General features: G+C 41.3%; 1 protein-coding gene across 5 annotated transcripts in view; it reads left to right on the top strand.

Moving 5' to 3' along the window:
* Positions 1–16,320, top strand: part of SPOCK3 (SPARC (osteonectin), cwcv and kazal like domains proteoglycan 3) — a 186,337-nt gene that overhangs the window by 117,606 nt on the left and 52,411 nt on the right. For 4 of the 5 annotated variants that reach the window (XM_066632197.1, XM_066632196.1, XM_066632195.1 and 1 more), the window contains one exon: positions 9,438–9,564. The exons of the other annotated variant lie outside the window; for it this stretch is intronic. In XM_066632197.1, coding sequence (XP_066488294.1) covers positions 9,438–9,564 — 127 coding nt within the window. The remainder of the gene's footprint in view (positions 1–9,437; positions 9,565–16,320) is intronic. 5 annotated transcript variants of the gene reach the window in all.

Genomic DNA, 16,320 nt, shown 5'->3' with positions numbered 1-16,320 from the left:
AAGCAGAGTGAACACCAAGCGGCATTTGCACAGTACAATGCACTTGAAAGTTTGTTGGTATCTCAGTCACACCCCATTATGATTTCTGAAGTGCTGACTATAAATGAGTAATGTAGTTTGCATTTTACATGCATAAATGACTCCCTGCTCATGCTAGCAGCTTCCACTATCCATGGACTGTGGTAAAAAGGATAAAGAAGCAATTATTGCATCCCTCCATTGGACTTCACATATGGTACATTTCCTAATTCCCTTGCATGTTGCCTCCAGGCTGTGGTTTGGTGATCTGCACGAAGAGAAAAGTAGTGCAATCTCTGAATTCCAGAAGTCGTGTCTTGGATTACTGCCCTAAAATGTCAGATTGCAAATGTTGGGGTAAGAGATATAAAAATTTTTTCCTTTAAAAGCATTAGTATTAGTATTAAAATTTGGGTTGCATTAGAGCAATACCCATAACAAATCAGGTACTTCATGATCTACTCAGTCAGTGAGGTCCAAGCATTTCTATATTGTCCTGTTTTATACTTAATAAAATCCTACTCTTCTGCATTTTGCAATGGAATGACTGTGTGGCATTAGTAATCCATCAGTAGTTGTAGTAGTTTCCAGGATAACTGATTATGAACAATGTTTGTGGAAATAAATAGCTAAATAATCCAATAGTTTTCAACCTTAGAATTTGGAAGGACCAAGAAGTGAAACTACGGTCCTTTCTCTTGAGAATATTATGGAGTAGATGAGGAAATTTTGAAACGTGTGTTCAACTCTCCAGTGGAAATTTTCTCACTTCTGGGTGGATGAATATGGATAGAGATACAGGTTGAGCATACTTATCCGCAAACCTAGCTCAATGTGGGTCCAACCTGAAGCTGCTGAAGGTGACCGGAGCTATGCTCTGGTTGCCTTCAGAGGCCATTCTGAGGCCCATAAAGGCCATGTGCAGCCTCTATGGGCATTAGAAAGGCTCATCACCTTCAGAGCTCTGATGGGTTCCGAAAACAGCAGATTTCATTATCCACAGTTTTCGGAATCCATGGGGCAGGGGTCTGGGAAAGGAACCCCCACAGATAAACAGGCTCCACCTGTATATTTGTATTTAAAGCATGTGCTTGCATAGGATAGTGGTTCCCAAACTTTTTCAAACTGCTGCTCCCCATTACATTTGGGGGGGGGGGAAGTGGGGTAAGCCTGACCTCAGTAGTACTTCCATTTTTCTCCTGAAAATAATTGGGATGAAGGGAGCTTGATTTGTTTGCTTACTGCACTGGTATGTGACCCAAGGTAGCAAGTGTCAGGCTCCGAGTGCCAAATAGGCCTTAGAAATCCTGTGAGGTGTCTGGCTGACAAAGTCATCAAGCTGCTGCTGCTGCTGTGAGAGAGAGAGAGAGAGAGAGAGAGAGAGAGAGAGAGAGAGAGGTGCATACTGGAGTTTCGCTGCAAAGGCAATCACGTGTGCAAAAAGTACATGCAAGCACTAACCTGTTGTGTCTGCTGCCTCTTGACAGTGACGCGATTCCGGTGATCTTGTAGCTGCCTCCCCCGCAAGAACCTACAGCGGGGCTCAAACTCCCTGTGGGAACCACTGCACTATTGTGAAGACACTTTTATTGCTAACCACTGCACCAAAAAATTGAATGTGAAATGAAAGTGAAATAACAGGAGCAGAAGCCCCAGCTGGGTTCAGGCAGCCTCAGTGAACCAAGAAGGGGAGAGAATGTCGTGGTCTCCATCTTTTTCCAGCTCTTCCTCTGGAAATGCTAGCTTTGAGGAAGGAGGGACTTCAAGCAACGATTCTGCAGCTCCCCTGGCTGCTTTCAGCCGTTCCCCGGGGATCGCGGTTCAGTTTGGGACCCACTGGTATAGGATAAAGATAAGAAAGGATAATGGTAGTATGGGTGTGATTTTCATAAAGAGGATGGGCTATTTATCTAATCAATGTCTTGCAAGTTTAATAAATATGTGAAACTATATTGAATCAGGGTTGCTCTTTTGATAAGAATCCGGGTACAGGGGGAAATCATAATCCTCAGATTTATTAAAGCATAGAGAATAATGGTAGCACACTGCAATTCTGTGCATGTCTACTTGAAATTAAAGCCAATTGTGTCAAATGGGGTTTGTTCTTCTAAGTGTGTTTAGAATTTCAGCTTTAATTTTTTTTATTTCTCAGTAAGAAAAAGCTCCTCTTGGGGAAATCAATATGAATTTCTGAACCTTCAGTCTTTGTGCTTAACTCATGTTTCTAGGGAAAAGGATATCTATTATTTATTTGTTTCTTTTTGCAAATCTGTATCTCAAGAGATAGGAAATGGGCAGTAGACTTGCAGCAGTCTTGTAGTTTGTGTTTTTTAATGAATGGAAAATCCATAAATCTTCAGTGGATTGCAGTGAAGACCTATCCCCAACTTCTGATTTATATAACATTAGTATTTTTCAACCAAATTGCTTAAATATAGGACATATTATCTCCTTAAAATATAATACCTGAAAAGTTTCAGATATCATGCTTCCTTAAGATATCTGAAAAGTTTCAGGCAGATTGAATAAGAGGGACCCATGTTATAGGAAAACTTTAAAAAGTGCAGGAAAAACTTTGCAGTATCTAGGAATCAAATCAAGTTGCATCAAGTTTGATTTTCATTTTGCCCCTGACTCCCAAGTTGTGTTTGTGCATCTAAATTCCAATGCCTCTGTTTTTATCACTCTTTTTATATTAGTGTTGATTGATTCGTGTTGTATTTATTTACAGCTTATGGGCAGCCCAATCCTGAGCTGCCCGGAGCACCCAGGCTTTGCGGCACCGAAAAGGGCTGCCGCCAAATCCTGCACCTTCCATGCTACCACGGGAGGCTCCTCTGGAGAAGGGGACTTTCATCCCCTTCCCCCGAGTAAGGTAAGCAGCCCCGCAGTGGGCACCCTGGATCCTCCACAGGTGTCCTGGATCCTGCAGAGCTCAGCTCCGCGGATCCTCCTCCCACCCACCCACCAGCACGCCTCCCACCCACCCCTTGGCATGCCCCCACCCCCGCTGGCCTCCCCCCTCCCTGGAACACCTCCTCCACACCCCTGTCCATGCTACCACCTCTCGTTCCGCTGCTCCTGGTCCAGGACCCATGCTAGCCCAGCACCGGCTGGCGCTGGGCTAGCACCGGTGAGAGCCTGGCAGTGAGCCCCGCGAATGTGCCTTATGGCACGTTTCAACTGTGGTCGGCGGCACAGAGCCGTGCTGCTGACCACAGGATTGGGCTCTCAGTCTATCGAGAACAAACGAAGCTATATCTTTTATCCCTGATGGTGTCTTGGACTGGTGCTACCCAGGACAAGGGTGGGTGCAGACAAGAAGGGATTTCTTTGATCAGTTGGTTCCCCAGGTTACTTCCCCAGTCACTAATGTTCGTGCCAGGGGATCACTGGATTTGGGTGTGCAAATGCCATCTACTGGTGGTAGCAAAGTGACCAAGGTTTTTGCGTTGTTACTCTTTCAGTGAGCTGTAAGGCTGTACTTGAACCACAATGCTCCCTGTGCTTTTTCTGGTTATATTTATTTTCAAATTTATTTCCCACTTTATCTCCCAAGTGGTATTCAAAGTGGCTCTGTAAGTGCTAGTATATGCATATGCCATTTCTGTAATGAAAAATATTTACATGAGAATTCTAATTCCAGTGAGTCATATTATTTAAGTGTGCCTTATTGCATTCAAATAGAGAGTAACTCCCTACTTGATTTGTGCACATGCTACTATAGTGAAACTCTGTTTTTGTTTTGATCTGTTCTGCTGCTTGTAGGAAGCTGCCAAATTATATTCAAAGCAAATGATCTTTCTAATGAAATCAAGCATATCTTTGGTGTCTGTGTGTGTCTTATTCTACAGAAAAAGTTGTGGAAAAGCCATTAACTGATCTTGTATTTAACCAATTGATCAAGTAATGTCTTTGAAAGATTAGATCGTGCAAAGGGTTATTAATGAAGGTACTTTTTAGAATTCTGAAGGAAATAACCATAGCCTAAAGGCTATCTCTTACAGTCTATTTTGTACTTGATAGTACAGGTGCTAAGCAAAAAAAATACATCAGTTGCACAAAACATTGCATCAGTTGTGATTGACAGATGTGTGTATACATTAATCATTTTTTTCCTCTTCATCATAATGCCAGCAGGTTGCTTGATCATTACATACCCATCCGTAATTTGTAGGGAAACCTGCAATTTAAATAAGCATGCATCATTCACAACACATACAGAGGCAATATATGTATTTTGTAGTTGTTCAACTTACCTATACAGTAAATACCCATCATAAGAAAAAGCTAGGCTTACTTATAGCTTGATAAAATAAAGCTGTTATTTGCTATACCTGGAAATAGGGAATATTTCCCATTATACTAATATACAAAAATGGCTTAAGAAAATCAAGTTCCAGGTCCATCAAGGAGATTTAAGATGCATCTAGTTCACCAGTTAGAGATATAGTTGTTGTCACAACACTGTGAGCTTAGAATAGAAGACAGGTGATTGGTGAAATCTGTATCTGCAAAAAGTCTGTCTGGTCTTCAACAACTGACATATCCAGGGAGGACTGGGAAAGACCTCTTTCTCAAACCCTAACTGCAAAGGCACCACTAGTCAATATAGACCAGGCGTTTGCAATCTTTCGGGCAGAAAAGGCTGGACGTTTGACTATAACATCATCACTGAACTTTCATACTGCTGAAAAGTCTCCTGCTCAAGTGCTGTCATGCCCTGTCTGGTGCACAGCTTTGCCTCCTAAACCGAGTGCCCTGTGTGCCGGATGACTTAGGGTGGCGGGCTGAATCCAGGCCATGCACCATAGGTTGCCAACCTCTGGTGTAGGCTGTACTTAACTAGATGGATCATACTGATTCGTCAAAGGCAGTTTTCTGTGTCCAAGAGAACTAGAGTCAAATTTTGTACAAGTTCAACCCTTGGAATTTGGAGGAAACTTTTAATTGAACTGCCACTTCTTTGATTAGTTTTCTTTTTCCTGTTAAATTTCTTCAAGATACTTTTTCCTGAATTAGATTCTTATTTGCATGTAAACCTATTTTTTATTAGATCTCAGAAAGCACATTATTTCTTCAATCCAGTGCCCTTGCTTCATCTCACTCTTATGCAGTTTTTACCAAGGAAAATAAAATCATAGCTTTCCGTAATTAACCTTTAAAATGTCCTTTTGCAGTTGTTGTAGTGTTTAAATTGTCTTTGTGTAATGGAGGATTTAGACTTCGTAGATAAGTAGTTCCAAAACATTTTAGCAACCGGACCCCCCCCCCCATTTGTTTCATTTTACTAGTCGCTCAGACAAAAAGCTGATTAAGCATATATAATGCTGTGTCTATAATACTGATTAAGCAGCAGTACCCCCCCCCCAGGCAGGTCGTTTAACCCTTGATGCACATAGCCTAATCCGCCTTGTCAGTTTCAGGAACCACCAAAAATGGGGTTGCAAACCACTAGTGGGACCTGGAACCATAGTTTGGGAACTGCTGTCCTAGATGATGATTTAAAATTACATTGCATCACATGTCTTGCATCTCTTGTGCTCTCTAGACTTTGTTTGCTTTTTTGATACCTCATCCACCTTATATCTTTGACTTTATATTGTACTGTTATATATCCTATATATCTTGAAATAGAGCTTCCTTTTTTAGTGACTCCATGCAGTTCACTGTCAAGAATTATTACAGGGTGACACATAATTGTGCTAATGGTTTGTCTTTGTTAGTACCAAGTGATGGTGAGTTTGAGAAGTTGTCAATTTGCCCCCCCCCCCATGTAACTTATTTTTGGACTTTATGTATCTCTAAGGGTCAGTCCCACACCTAGGCAAGTATAGGTTGAGCATTCCTTATCCAGAATTCTGAAATCCAAAGTATTCCAAAAACCTCAGCTTTTTTAATGCCTACATGATGCCACAAGTGGAAAGTTCCACACCTGACCTCATGTGAGGGGTTGTACAAAATGCAATTACTCACTCCTGAGTAGTATTCCAGCATTACATGTTCATTTTACTCAAAATGACCCTTTTTGTCTGGAATATGTTTTCTGTCATTTAGTATGTGTGTTTTTAAAATTGAATTACTGTGGGTTTTTACTACATAAATCTTAAGAATCACATAGTGGAAAGATAAGTTGCCTCTTTTATCCTAAACTGGAAGAGGAGCACGAAACTACAAATTAATGCTAGAGTCAACATGCCTTCATGTGTGTGTGTATAAATACTTTTTGGGAATTAACATAGGCATCACTAGAGAGGTGTGGGCCACGCCTGGTGAAGCGCACAGAGGGGTTGACACTACTACTTGCCAAAATTTTTAAAATCTTGGTAATTTCAAATAATATCATCATATTATCTATCAATTGTTGCGTAGTTTCATGCAAAATGCAATGAAACAAACTGTGTTGAAATATCTCTATTCTATCAAAAGTTATACCCCAAAAGCCAGCAGGGCGGGGCAATGATACATCACCACACCCACTGCCCAAGGCAGTGTCCCACCCACTGCTTGGGAGGAGGTCCATCATGGGGGTGACGCTCTGGCCTCACACCCCAGTTGAGACAAACTCTAGTGACGCCACTGGGAATTACAGGTACACTTACCGACTTCCCAACTGGTGACAGCCCACATATGTGACAGCCACTGCTGGTCCCTGTTCACCACCACCCCCCCAGCCTCTGGTGGCTTCAGAGGCTTCACATAAAGTCAAGACTCCCTTGGCGATGGGGGTGCTGGTCTGCATCCCTGTCACTTAGCGATGCACAACTATAATCAGGTCAATCATAAGCAGAAGTAGGCAGAAGGCACTGGGAGAACTGGTGCAGTGTGGTTACATGGGCAAGCTTTCTTGTGCCATTCTTCCTTCTCCTTTGTGGACCTCATTGCTGATAGTTTGGTAAACTACAATTCTTTGCATACTTACCTGGGAGTAAGTCCCATTGAATTCAACAGGTCTTGCTTCTGAACATACATGCTTAGTATTTCACTGTTAAGTTCTTCAGCTATCTTGGAAGTTGTCAGGAGGGAGAAAAACATAAACCATGTACAAATGTTACACTAAGCAGCTATCACTTTCAAGCAGTACATGCCACTAGGTTTAAATTAAAGGTATTTAAATCTGCCTCATTTAAATCTTCCTTTTTTTTCTCCTGTCAACTATGACCATAGGGTAATAAAAGAGAAAATTATCTGAGCTATTCTTAAAAATGATTCAGACTTGTGATCTCCCAACATCCCTTACCTTTTCTAGCCTATGGGAAACAAACTGAGTGAATAAAATCCTGTTGCCTTTAAGCTAATATATTAAGCAACTTGGAGCCGGAAGACAACTGTCAAACAGAACAATGAAAGCACAATAAAAAATAAAGCTAGTATTTGAAAGTATCACATGCTGAGCTCCAAGGCTGCCATATTCCCAAATCTGGATGGTTTAATTTGCTTATTATGAATATTTTTCTGCTTTGCACAGTGGGAATAGTTTGAGCTTTCCTTACACACTCTTGGATGTACAGGTTGTCTCTCAACATCTGTGGGGTTTCCATTCCTGGAACCCGCATGAATGCTGAAAACTGCGGGTAAAGAAATCTGTGGTCCAGCTCGCTGAGGACCACCCAGATGTGACCTCTGGTCGCATCCAGGAGGTCCTCTGTATGTCCTCCTGCCGTGGGTTTGGAACCTGTGGTGAGTCAGATCCACAGATACTGAACCTGTGGACAATGAGAACCTACTGTATAGTAGAATTGAATCTGCAAATGGGAATATGGTAAGACTGCTAACTGGGCAATGAAGCACATATTCCTCAGTGTTTGTAGTTTTGTGCTTTCTTTTTCTGGCAGCGTAAACGGTTGGTTGGTTTAAGCAAACTTTTTATATCCCACCTTTCCAACTGCACTCAGGGCAGCTAGCTTTCAAAACAAAAAATAGATAAATATAAAATAAATCAATAAAAAGGACTATAAAAATTGCACGATTATGCAAATGTTTCTCCCTATTCTTTGAGAATATAATATTATTCCTCCTAGTACCCTGTACTTGAATGCATTAAATTGAAGAGAGAAAATGAACATGAGAATGCATTAATTTTAGATTAATGAGCCAGAATCTTTTAGATTGTGAGCCCTTTTGGGACAGGGAGCTATTAGTTATTTGATTTTTCTCTGTAAACCGCTTTGTGAACTTTTGTTGAAAAGCGGTGTATAAATACTGATAATAATAATAATGATAATATTAATAATTAATTGAAACTTAGTGTCAGGATTGCTTCAGGACAGAAGGCTGCGGTGAAACAAGGGTTGACCATGCATAGTACGACACAAACTGCATGGTGTCCTAGTGTTCATGGGCGTGCATTTACATGAATATACACCGGAGAGAGAATGCGTTAATTCCTCAGTGATTTTTGGTTGGGAGCTGAGCTCTATAGAACACCTGCAAAAATTTGACAAACATTCTCAAAAGGCAAAAATAGAGGCAATTGGAACTTGTGGTAAAATGTGCAACACTTTTCAAACTTGATGCTGGAAAAGGATTTCAGCAGTGCTTCTTGCTTGGCTCAGATTCCTCTGTGTTCAGCATCAAGTGAATACCGGAAGGCTCCGGTCGTGTTTGGAGCTGGGTGGAGCCCAAATTTCCTGTGACTTGGTTTCACGCAAAATTTGGTATTCGCATGGGTTCCAGGAACGGAACCCTTGCGAATAGTGAGGCTCCACCTGTATATGCTAAATAGCACAATTTTATATGTTGGGTTATAAATGAGGCATTTTGTGCTGCTAAAGGAGTGAAATAAATTTAGGCTTGCAAGGAAAATAATTCCAACATTTTCATTCCCCCCCCCCCCCAATTGAGGGAAAAAACTTTTTTCCAATGGCTTCAAAATGTCCAGAAATTTTATATTTCTACTCACCAGAATACAGACCCATGTACTCTTTTTCCAGTATGCAATCGGCTTTGCCCCCTGCTTTTGATTGTTAGTGCTCAGATAAATACATAAATTCCATATTTCAACAGATTTTGCTTCCCCTTGGTCTCCCTCTTGACACCTCACAGTATACCAGTGTCTTATGTGATGCTCTCCTTTCTGTTAGCCTTTGATTAGTCTTTCTATGCCTGAGATGAAAAGTGAAGGGCAGTTTTCTTGAAGTCTGTTTGCTCCTTCAGCATTATCAGTTCCTCACAAGCAATTGGCCCACTCTGATCTCTCTGTGGAGATGTCAACATTTATCCTGTTAACAAGGGCAGAAACTGAGATGTAAAATTTTACGGTTTTTATTTAAATGAAGTCTTGACAAGGCAATATGGTTCCTTAAACAGTTTACTTACTTTCACTTTTGTAAAGAACTTTGTAGCTCTTCATGTTATGGCCTGATGTATGTTGCCTTTTAATTATTGCTTACTATGCTACTTGCTCTGTTTTCTTGCAGTATGAAAGAAGCTGGTTTAGGTCATAAGCAGTGGAGAGTTGGTCCTCTCTCATCTAAATGCAAGCAGTGTCCAGCAGTTTATACCCATCCTGTTTGTGGATCGGATGGTCATACATATTCCTCTCAGGTAAGAATAACATTCTGCTGTAGTATGTTTTAGCTATTGTTACAGATTATATAGCACTCTGTTGTCAAACATACAGTGGGCCTTTGGTATCCATGGGGGAGCCTTTCCAAGACCACCCACAGATAATGAATTCTGTGAATAATGAAATCTGTGGGTGGAGGCAGTCCTGGCAAACCAGAAGTGCTTTTCAGAAACCTCCAGGCAACAGTGAGCTGCCTCTCTGTGCCTCAGAAGACCTCTTGGACACGACTTGAAGGCACTTCTGGTTTTTTGGCAAATCAGAAGCACCTTTCAGAAGTGTCCAGGAGGCCTTCATTGGAGCAGGGAGATTGCTCCTCCCGGATGACCTCCCGGATGACCTCCCGGATGCAACTGGAAGGCACTTCCGGCCATGTTTACGAGGTCTCTGAGGTTCAGAGCCATAGGTTCAGCATCTGTGGATATTCAGATCTGGGGATGATGAACCTGCAGATAAGGAGGGCCCACAGTAATGGTGTTCTGGGTTCTTTGTTTGTATAAAATATGCACAATCCAACCTGATTTCTAATATTCATATGAGAAACCACAGCACCAATTATTCATATTACAGGCATGCCCTTGTATCTGCAGGGGTTGCATTCCAGAACCCCCCATGGATACTGGGGATGCCCCCTGCCCTCCAGAAGCAAGAGGAGTTGTGATCCCCTCACCTCCGGAGGTTCTTCTGAGCCTCGCAGCAGCTGTGTGTGTCCACCCACGGCCTCTTTAGAATTTAGAATGGCCATTTTGACCAAAAAAAAGTCACTCCTGGCCTTTTTCATAAAATCAGAAGTGACATTTTTATGCCTTTAAAACGTTACCAGTTTTATGAAAAACCCAGAAGTGATATTTTTCGACCAAAGTGGCCATTCTGAGGTCTGCAGAGGCTGCAGGCAGACACTCGCGGCCTTTGCGGGGCTCAGAAGACCCTCCGAAGGTGAGAGGAGCACAGCTGCCCTCATCTTCGGAAGGTGCGGGGGCGCACAGGAGTCCCCTGAAACCACAGATACAGGATCCGCTGTCATGGGGCTGTCTGTATACCTAAGCCTGCTAGTGAGCATTTAGAAAAAGTCTCTGTTTTGTAATTTTTAGATGAAATTAAACCCAAATTGCAGATAGTTATTCAGAAAATATGAGTCTGGACTGGTTGCTTGGGATGACATGAAGCAGGGATGACCTTTCACATCCCTTTTTATAGTAGAGAAACACAATTACCAGTTCATATGCTTAGAACATCTTCAAAACTCTAATCTGAAGAGGTTGATTTTTAGATATATTTTAAATATTCCTATAAAAACATTTTGGGAAGCCTCATATCCCTTGTTTCAGACATTGTGTAACAACAGCACCTTAAGATGAAAACAAAAGCTACCTAGGAAGGGTTATGCGCACATTGGTTTAATGGTTAAGAGTTCCTTTTGGCAAGACAATCAGTCATATTTTTTCCTCTCAGTGAACTTGCACATCCTTAACATCTCATGGAACTTCTAAGCTCCTTTTGGAACTCTCTGAATGAAACAAATATGTTAAATCAAACAAAGCTGAAAGTTTTCAGTGTTTCACTCTGGCCCCTTGAGTGGTGTACAACGTTTCCAAGCCCTAAATGATTGTTTTCAGATGCAGTGTGGACATCAGTTAGATAGCAAACTTAGCCCCTGAACAAAAAACTTAAGGTAACAGTAAAGAAAAATAGGTTTTTAAAAACAAATGTCAATTTAACTTTTAAAAATTAAGCATTTATTATAATTACCATTGTGTTTAGCTAGCAAAGTTGGTTGCAATATTAGAAACCTGTTGATGGTGATTCAAAATTGTTTACATTTACCAAATATTGCAGCTGTGTTGATGGTACCCTAGAGGGGATCAAAGTGACTACATGACAATTTCTTGCATTACTATTCTAATGAATGAAACAAGAAATTTGTTATTATTATAAAGAGTATTTATATACCACTTTTTAATAAAAATTCACAAAGCAGTTTACATACAGTATCAAATAATGAAATGGCTTCTTGTCCCTAAAGGGTTCACAGTCTAAAAAGACTCAAAAGAACACCAGCAATAGCCTCCAGAAAAGTCACTGTGCTGGGTGAAGAGGGATAGTTACTGTCCCCCTGCCAAACTTGAGCAGTGTTCTACTTGAAGAAGTGCCTCTTTGCCAGTTAGCAGGGACAGGATTAAGGATTCTATATTTTGAAGGCGATCCCCTGATTTCTGAACTTAACAACCTGTCCAGGCTAATTTTGTGAGGTTTGTTGCATGTACAACTGCATCTATAATTTAACCACAAAATTGAGGCTCAGTTTGCTAATGGTAATCTTTGTTGGACATTGTCATCTTTGGCATTTTTCCTTCCCTTGCAGCTGATGTAGATTGTAGTATTGGTTTAGCCCAAATTTTGAATTATGTGTTAGTAAACAAGATTGAAAATGTGTGGTGACATTTGAAATTGCTTTCCATTTGCAGCATTTCTAGCAGCTGATCTTCTGAAGAGATATTGTTTTAAATCTGAAAGCTAAATGTGATATTCCGCTATTTTAGTATCAATTCTCAGGCTGTACTTTCGCTCACAGCAAAAGCAATATACAAAGTATCAGGATAGCTGGTTTTGAAATAGCTGGTGTAGATGCTCCAACCAGTAGCTCATACAGACACAGGACAAAACATCTGGTTCCAGCCATCTGGTTCTAATTGTGTACAGTGGTTCAGCTGTGCCAAGAATACAAAAAATATTGTTATATGAGAACTGCATTAAGAGCTAGAAGCTTTTAGAATGCACTTTTGAGAGTGTCTAGCTCATCGTAATGAGTGTAAAAAGAGAAAAACTGGGGAACAAGGCAGAATCATGGCAAACTCTTAATTCCCCTAGTCACTTGCTGCAGGAATCAAGCGCAGTAGCCTGTATAGTATAGTCCTGTGTATATTTCCTAGAAGCAAGTCCAATTATGTTCAGTGGAGCTTAGATAAATATACATAGTATTGCAACCGTCAAGATAACTTCCAAGCTTCTTGCTTGTTTCTTAGTAAAGATGTGTGCTGTCAGAAGTCATTCACAGTGCATAATGTTGGTTGGTTTATAAAAATCAAGGTTATTTTGTGGGGTAATCAATCTTGAAATTGACATAATTTTTCTTTTTTTCACTCCAGGCTAAGCTTATTTTGATTGTAGTGTCAAGCTTCAGTAGGAGCTTGGCATTGCTGTACAATATAGCTACCTTCTTTTGCTTGCAATGTATTTGTCAATGACTTCTGCAAATTGTACAATACGTTTTGTGAACACGTCAATAAACTGTATCAGTCTGAAAGAAATAACTGCTGCGGCAGTATAAATTTCCTTGTAGAAGTTGCCCTGGGATTTCCGTGTCGTGCTCTTGTACTCGTATTAAATCCATAGAATGTTTGAACAAAGTATTGCAGGATTTGTAACTGAAGAGCTATGGGAATTATGCTTCCAAAATCCACAAGATATAAACAATAGATAAAGCTAAGGCAATTTTGCAGCTAGGAGGAGGATTTTGTAGTATTCGCTCTGAAATGAGACGGCAGCTCTTGGAGTTCTGTGTTACGGTTTTGGTGACTTCACCCCACCAACAGGTAAATATTGCTACACACCAGGAATGGGCCGAGTCTTGGATGAGTTGGACTAGAGTAGCAAAGTTTTGGGTCCCCAGTGAGGGTTTGTGCTCTTGCTTCTCCTCCCCCCCCCCACTGCTTGCCAAGCTGGGGCAGCAGCAGGAAGAGGAGGTAGGCAAGGAAGGCTGGCCCTCCTTTTCGGATTGCTGCATCCTCACTGCTTACTGGGGCAAGAACTAGGCAATTTCTGTATGTATTCTTATGCTAATATTGTGAGTGTAGATAAGTTGAAGTAGACTTTTATTTGGCAAGAATTGTGCATTTTCAAAAGTTTCTTTTCTGCCCTTCTCCCAAAGGACCAAAGATGGTATACAAAGTGAACAATAAACCACCACCAATAATAAATAATCAAAAAAATTGAGCAGGAAGAGTGAATGAGAGGGAGGCAGAAAAAGTAGAGGCAAAAGGCTATGATGGTTAGCACAGAACAATAATATGCCCAAGATAAAGATACCAAACTCAGGCTACAATCCTAACCCCTTATATCAGTGCTTTCCAGCACTGACATAAGGGCAATGCAGCTCTGAGGTAAGGGAACAAACATTCCCTTACTTTGAGGAGGCCTCAGTGAGTGACACCCAACTGCAGGGTACAGCACATGTCCCATTGGCACAGCTATGCCACTGCTGGAAAGCACTGACAAAAGGGGTTAGGATTGCACCCTCAGTAGATCTTTTAGAAATCAAACGTTACAAATAAGTTTCCATACTCTTGTGGGTGGTCCAGGTGCTAGAGTCTAGTCTTAGAAAATATAGTGAGATGGTCAGACTATGAAATTCTACACCATGTTGTAGATTACCAATGGGAATGCACGCAGTCCAGCCCATAGCCAGCAGCTCATAGCAACAATATGAAGCATTAAAAACAGGCCAACAAACTTAGCTTTGAAATCCATTGATTCTTTTGTTTTTCCATAATTTCCTTAATGCCCCTTTAATGCTTTTTCCGTGTTTGTTCATTTAAGCTAAGCATTGCTTTGAAGTGTGCTGAACCAAGGGGATTTTATTATTATTATTATTAGTTTGCCTTGATGTGCCTCCTTGACTCCTCTTAATACTAATGGGAGTTAAATGTGTGCTCATCAAGAAGAGAATAGACCTTGAAATTAAATTTGGTTACCTTAGCTCTGCCTCTGTACTCTTTTCCTGTATTCTCCAGGGTTGTGCAGAGCTCTTGTGTACCTGCAGATTGTCAAATTGCTGCGTTACTTAGATCTTTAATTTCCTTTATTTTTAAAGAAAAAGGTTTTGAAGCATTGTGTGTGTATATGTACAGCATGCAAAAGGAAGACATGTTTAATATACCTTCACTATCGTTTTTATTTCTTTATTTGCTGGCATAGTAAACATTGAAATGCTGCAGAATTACAGATGAGCCTTAAAATGTGTATATAATGTAGTCGTTTAAATATAATTTGTTGGATCAAGATTGTGTCCAGCTTTAGATGGCCAACCGTTGTTTCAGCTAGCTAGCAGAAATATGTTATAATGCCTCCAAGTATGAGCAGAACATCTCTGAGTAATTTTTACTGAGTAATTGAGCGTGGCCCCTCTATATACAGAACTAAGTAGTATGACTTATACAACAAGATAGTCAGGTTCACATACTGTTCGGTGTCGTCTTTTCAAAAGTCACACTTTAGTTTCTTGCATATTGCCATATCGAGCCAGAATGGTGAATATTGGTTTGCGAATTGGACTTAGACATGGAAGATCCGGGTTCAAATCCCCACCCAGCCATGAAACTTCCTGTGGACCAATCACTATCTTTCAGGGTTGTTGTGAGAACAGTAGGGAGGTAGCAACTATGTACACCACCCTAAGCTTCATAGAGGAAGGACTGTATAAAAATGTGAAAAATAAAAATATTGTACTTAATAGGAAAACATAGGCACCCTTTCAGGTCATCTAGATCTGGTTTTTCCCCTACTTCTTTCCAGTACTCTTGAAAAAAATGTCCATTTTTCAGCTTCCCTCTGCTTTTCAATGGGGGGGGGGCAGTTCTCTGTTTTGTTTATTCGTTCCTACTCGGGGGATTGATTTGTACATTGGAACCACTCACTGTTCTCAATTTCTGGATTAACACTACCTTCTCCATTAAATTCACTCCAGGTTTTTCTACTAGACTTCTTTCTCCCCAGCGCTTCTTTGCAAACCCAACTTCCCCCCCTCTCCATGCGCCATTGGGGAAGTGAGAGCTGCAGAAGCAGATTTAATTATCAAGCCTAAAGCGGGATCTTGCTCAGAACTTCCATTATGTTTTGCAGGATGAAGGTGGGGCTAAAGGGGGGGAGAAAAGCCAATGGATGGTAACCCTTTGTCTGCACTTGGAAGAGGGCATGAACAGGGAGACAGTTGCAATTAGGGGACAGCCAAGACCTCAACTCTTGTGAGTAAGCCAGGGCTAACTGAACTGCAAGAAGACTTTAGCATACAAAAAGTGTGGGATTTTCACAGTCTTCTGGAGGCCATTTGTAAAGGGTTGTTTAAAAATTATAACTAATCTTTTCAATAACTCAGTCAGAGCACTCATAGAATTACTGGTAAGGTGGCAAAAACAAGATTGGCAGTGTGATTTAGCAGCCCTGTTTTTCCCATGGCTGGTTTTTTAAAGGGGGTGACTTGGCCCAGGGAGAGAGAGGAGGCAGGGGAGCAACCACGCTTTGCAGGCATGGCTCCTTTGGGAGATGGACCCTCATTGAATGAGCGGCTGCAGAGGGACTACTTCAGAGTAGAGCTGCAAGGATCGGGTCGCCCTGATAAGCCTTGCAGCTGCTGCTCGTGACCCTCCTCCCTTTTGCCACTTCTCTCCCAGCTCCCTCGCCATCCCTCCTACCCTTCCTGCCCTCTTTACAGATGGGTGGGGACAGCAGGGGAGTGTTCAAAGAGAGCTCCGACACACATTCGCTGAAAGCAGTCTCATTTTTTTTTCCACTTTTTAAAGGGGGGGGGACTTGACTCAAGTCAATTAGAGTCACTAAAGGGTGACTCAGAGTTTTGGAAGGTGTCCCCATTATGACTCTTTTTCGAGTTGAGTTATGGGGATCAGCAACTTGACTCAAGCCACACTGGGCTTTCCCAACACTGCTTGGACCAGTCACCATCT

Source organism: Tiliqua scincoides, chromosome 6, assembly GCF_035046505.1.
Source record: "Tiliqua scincoides isolate rTilSci1 chromosome 6, rTilSci1.hap2, whole genome shotgun sequence".
Taxonomy (NCBI): Eukaryota; Metazoa; Chordata; class Lepidosauria; order Squamata; family Scincidae; genus Tiliqua; species Tiliqua scincoides.
Note: the sequence above shows the minus strand (reverse complement) of the source record. Positions and strands in the feature narration are given on the sequence as shown.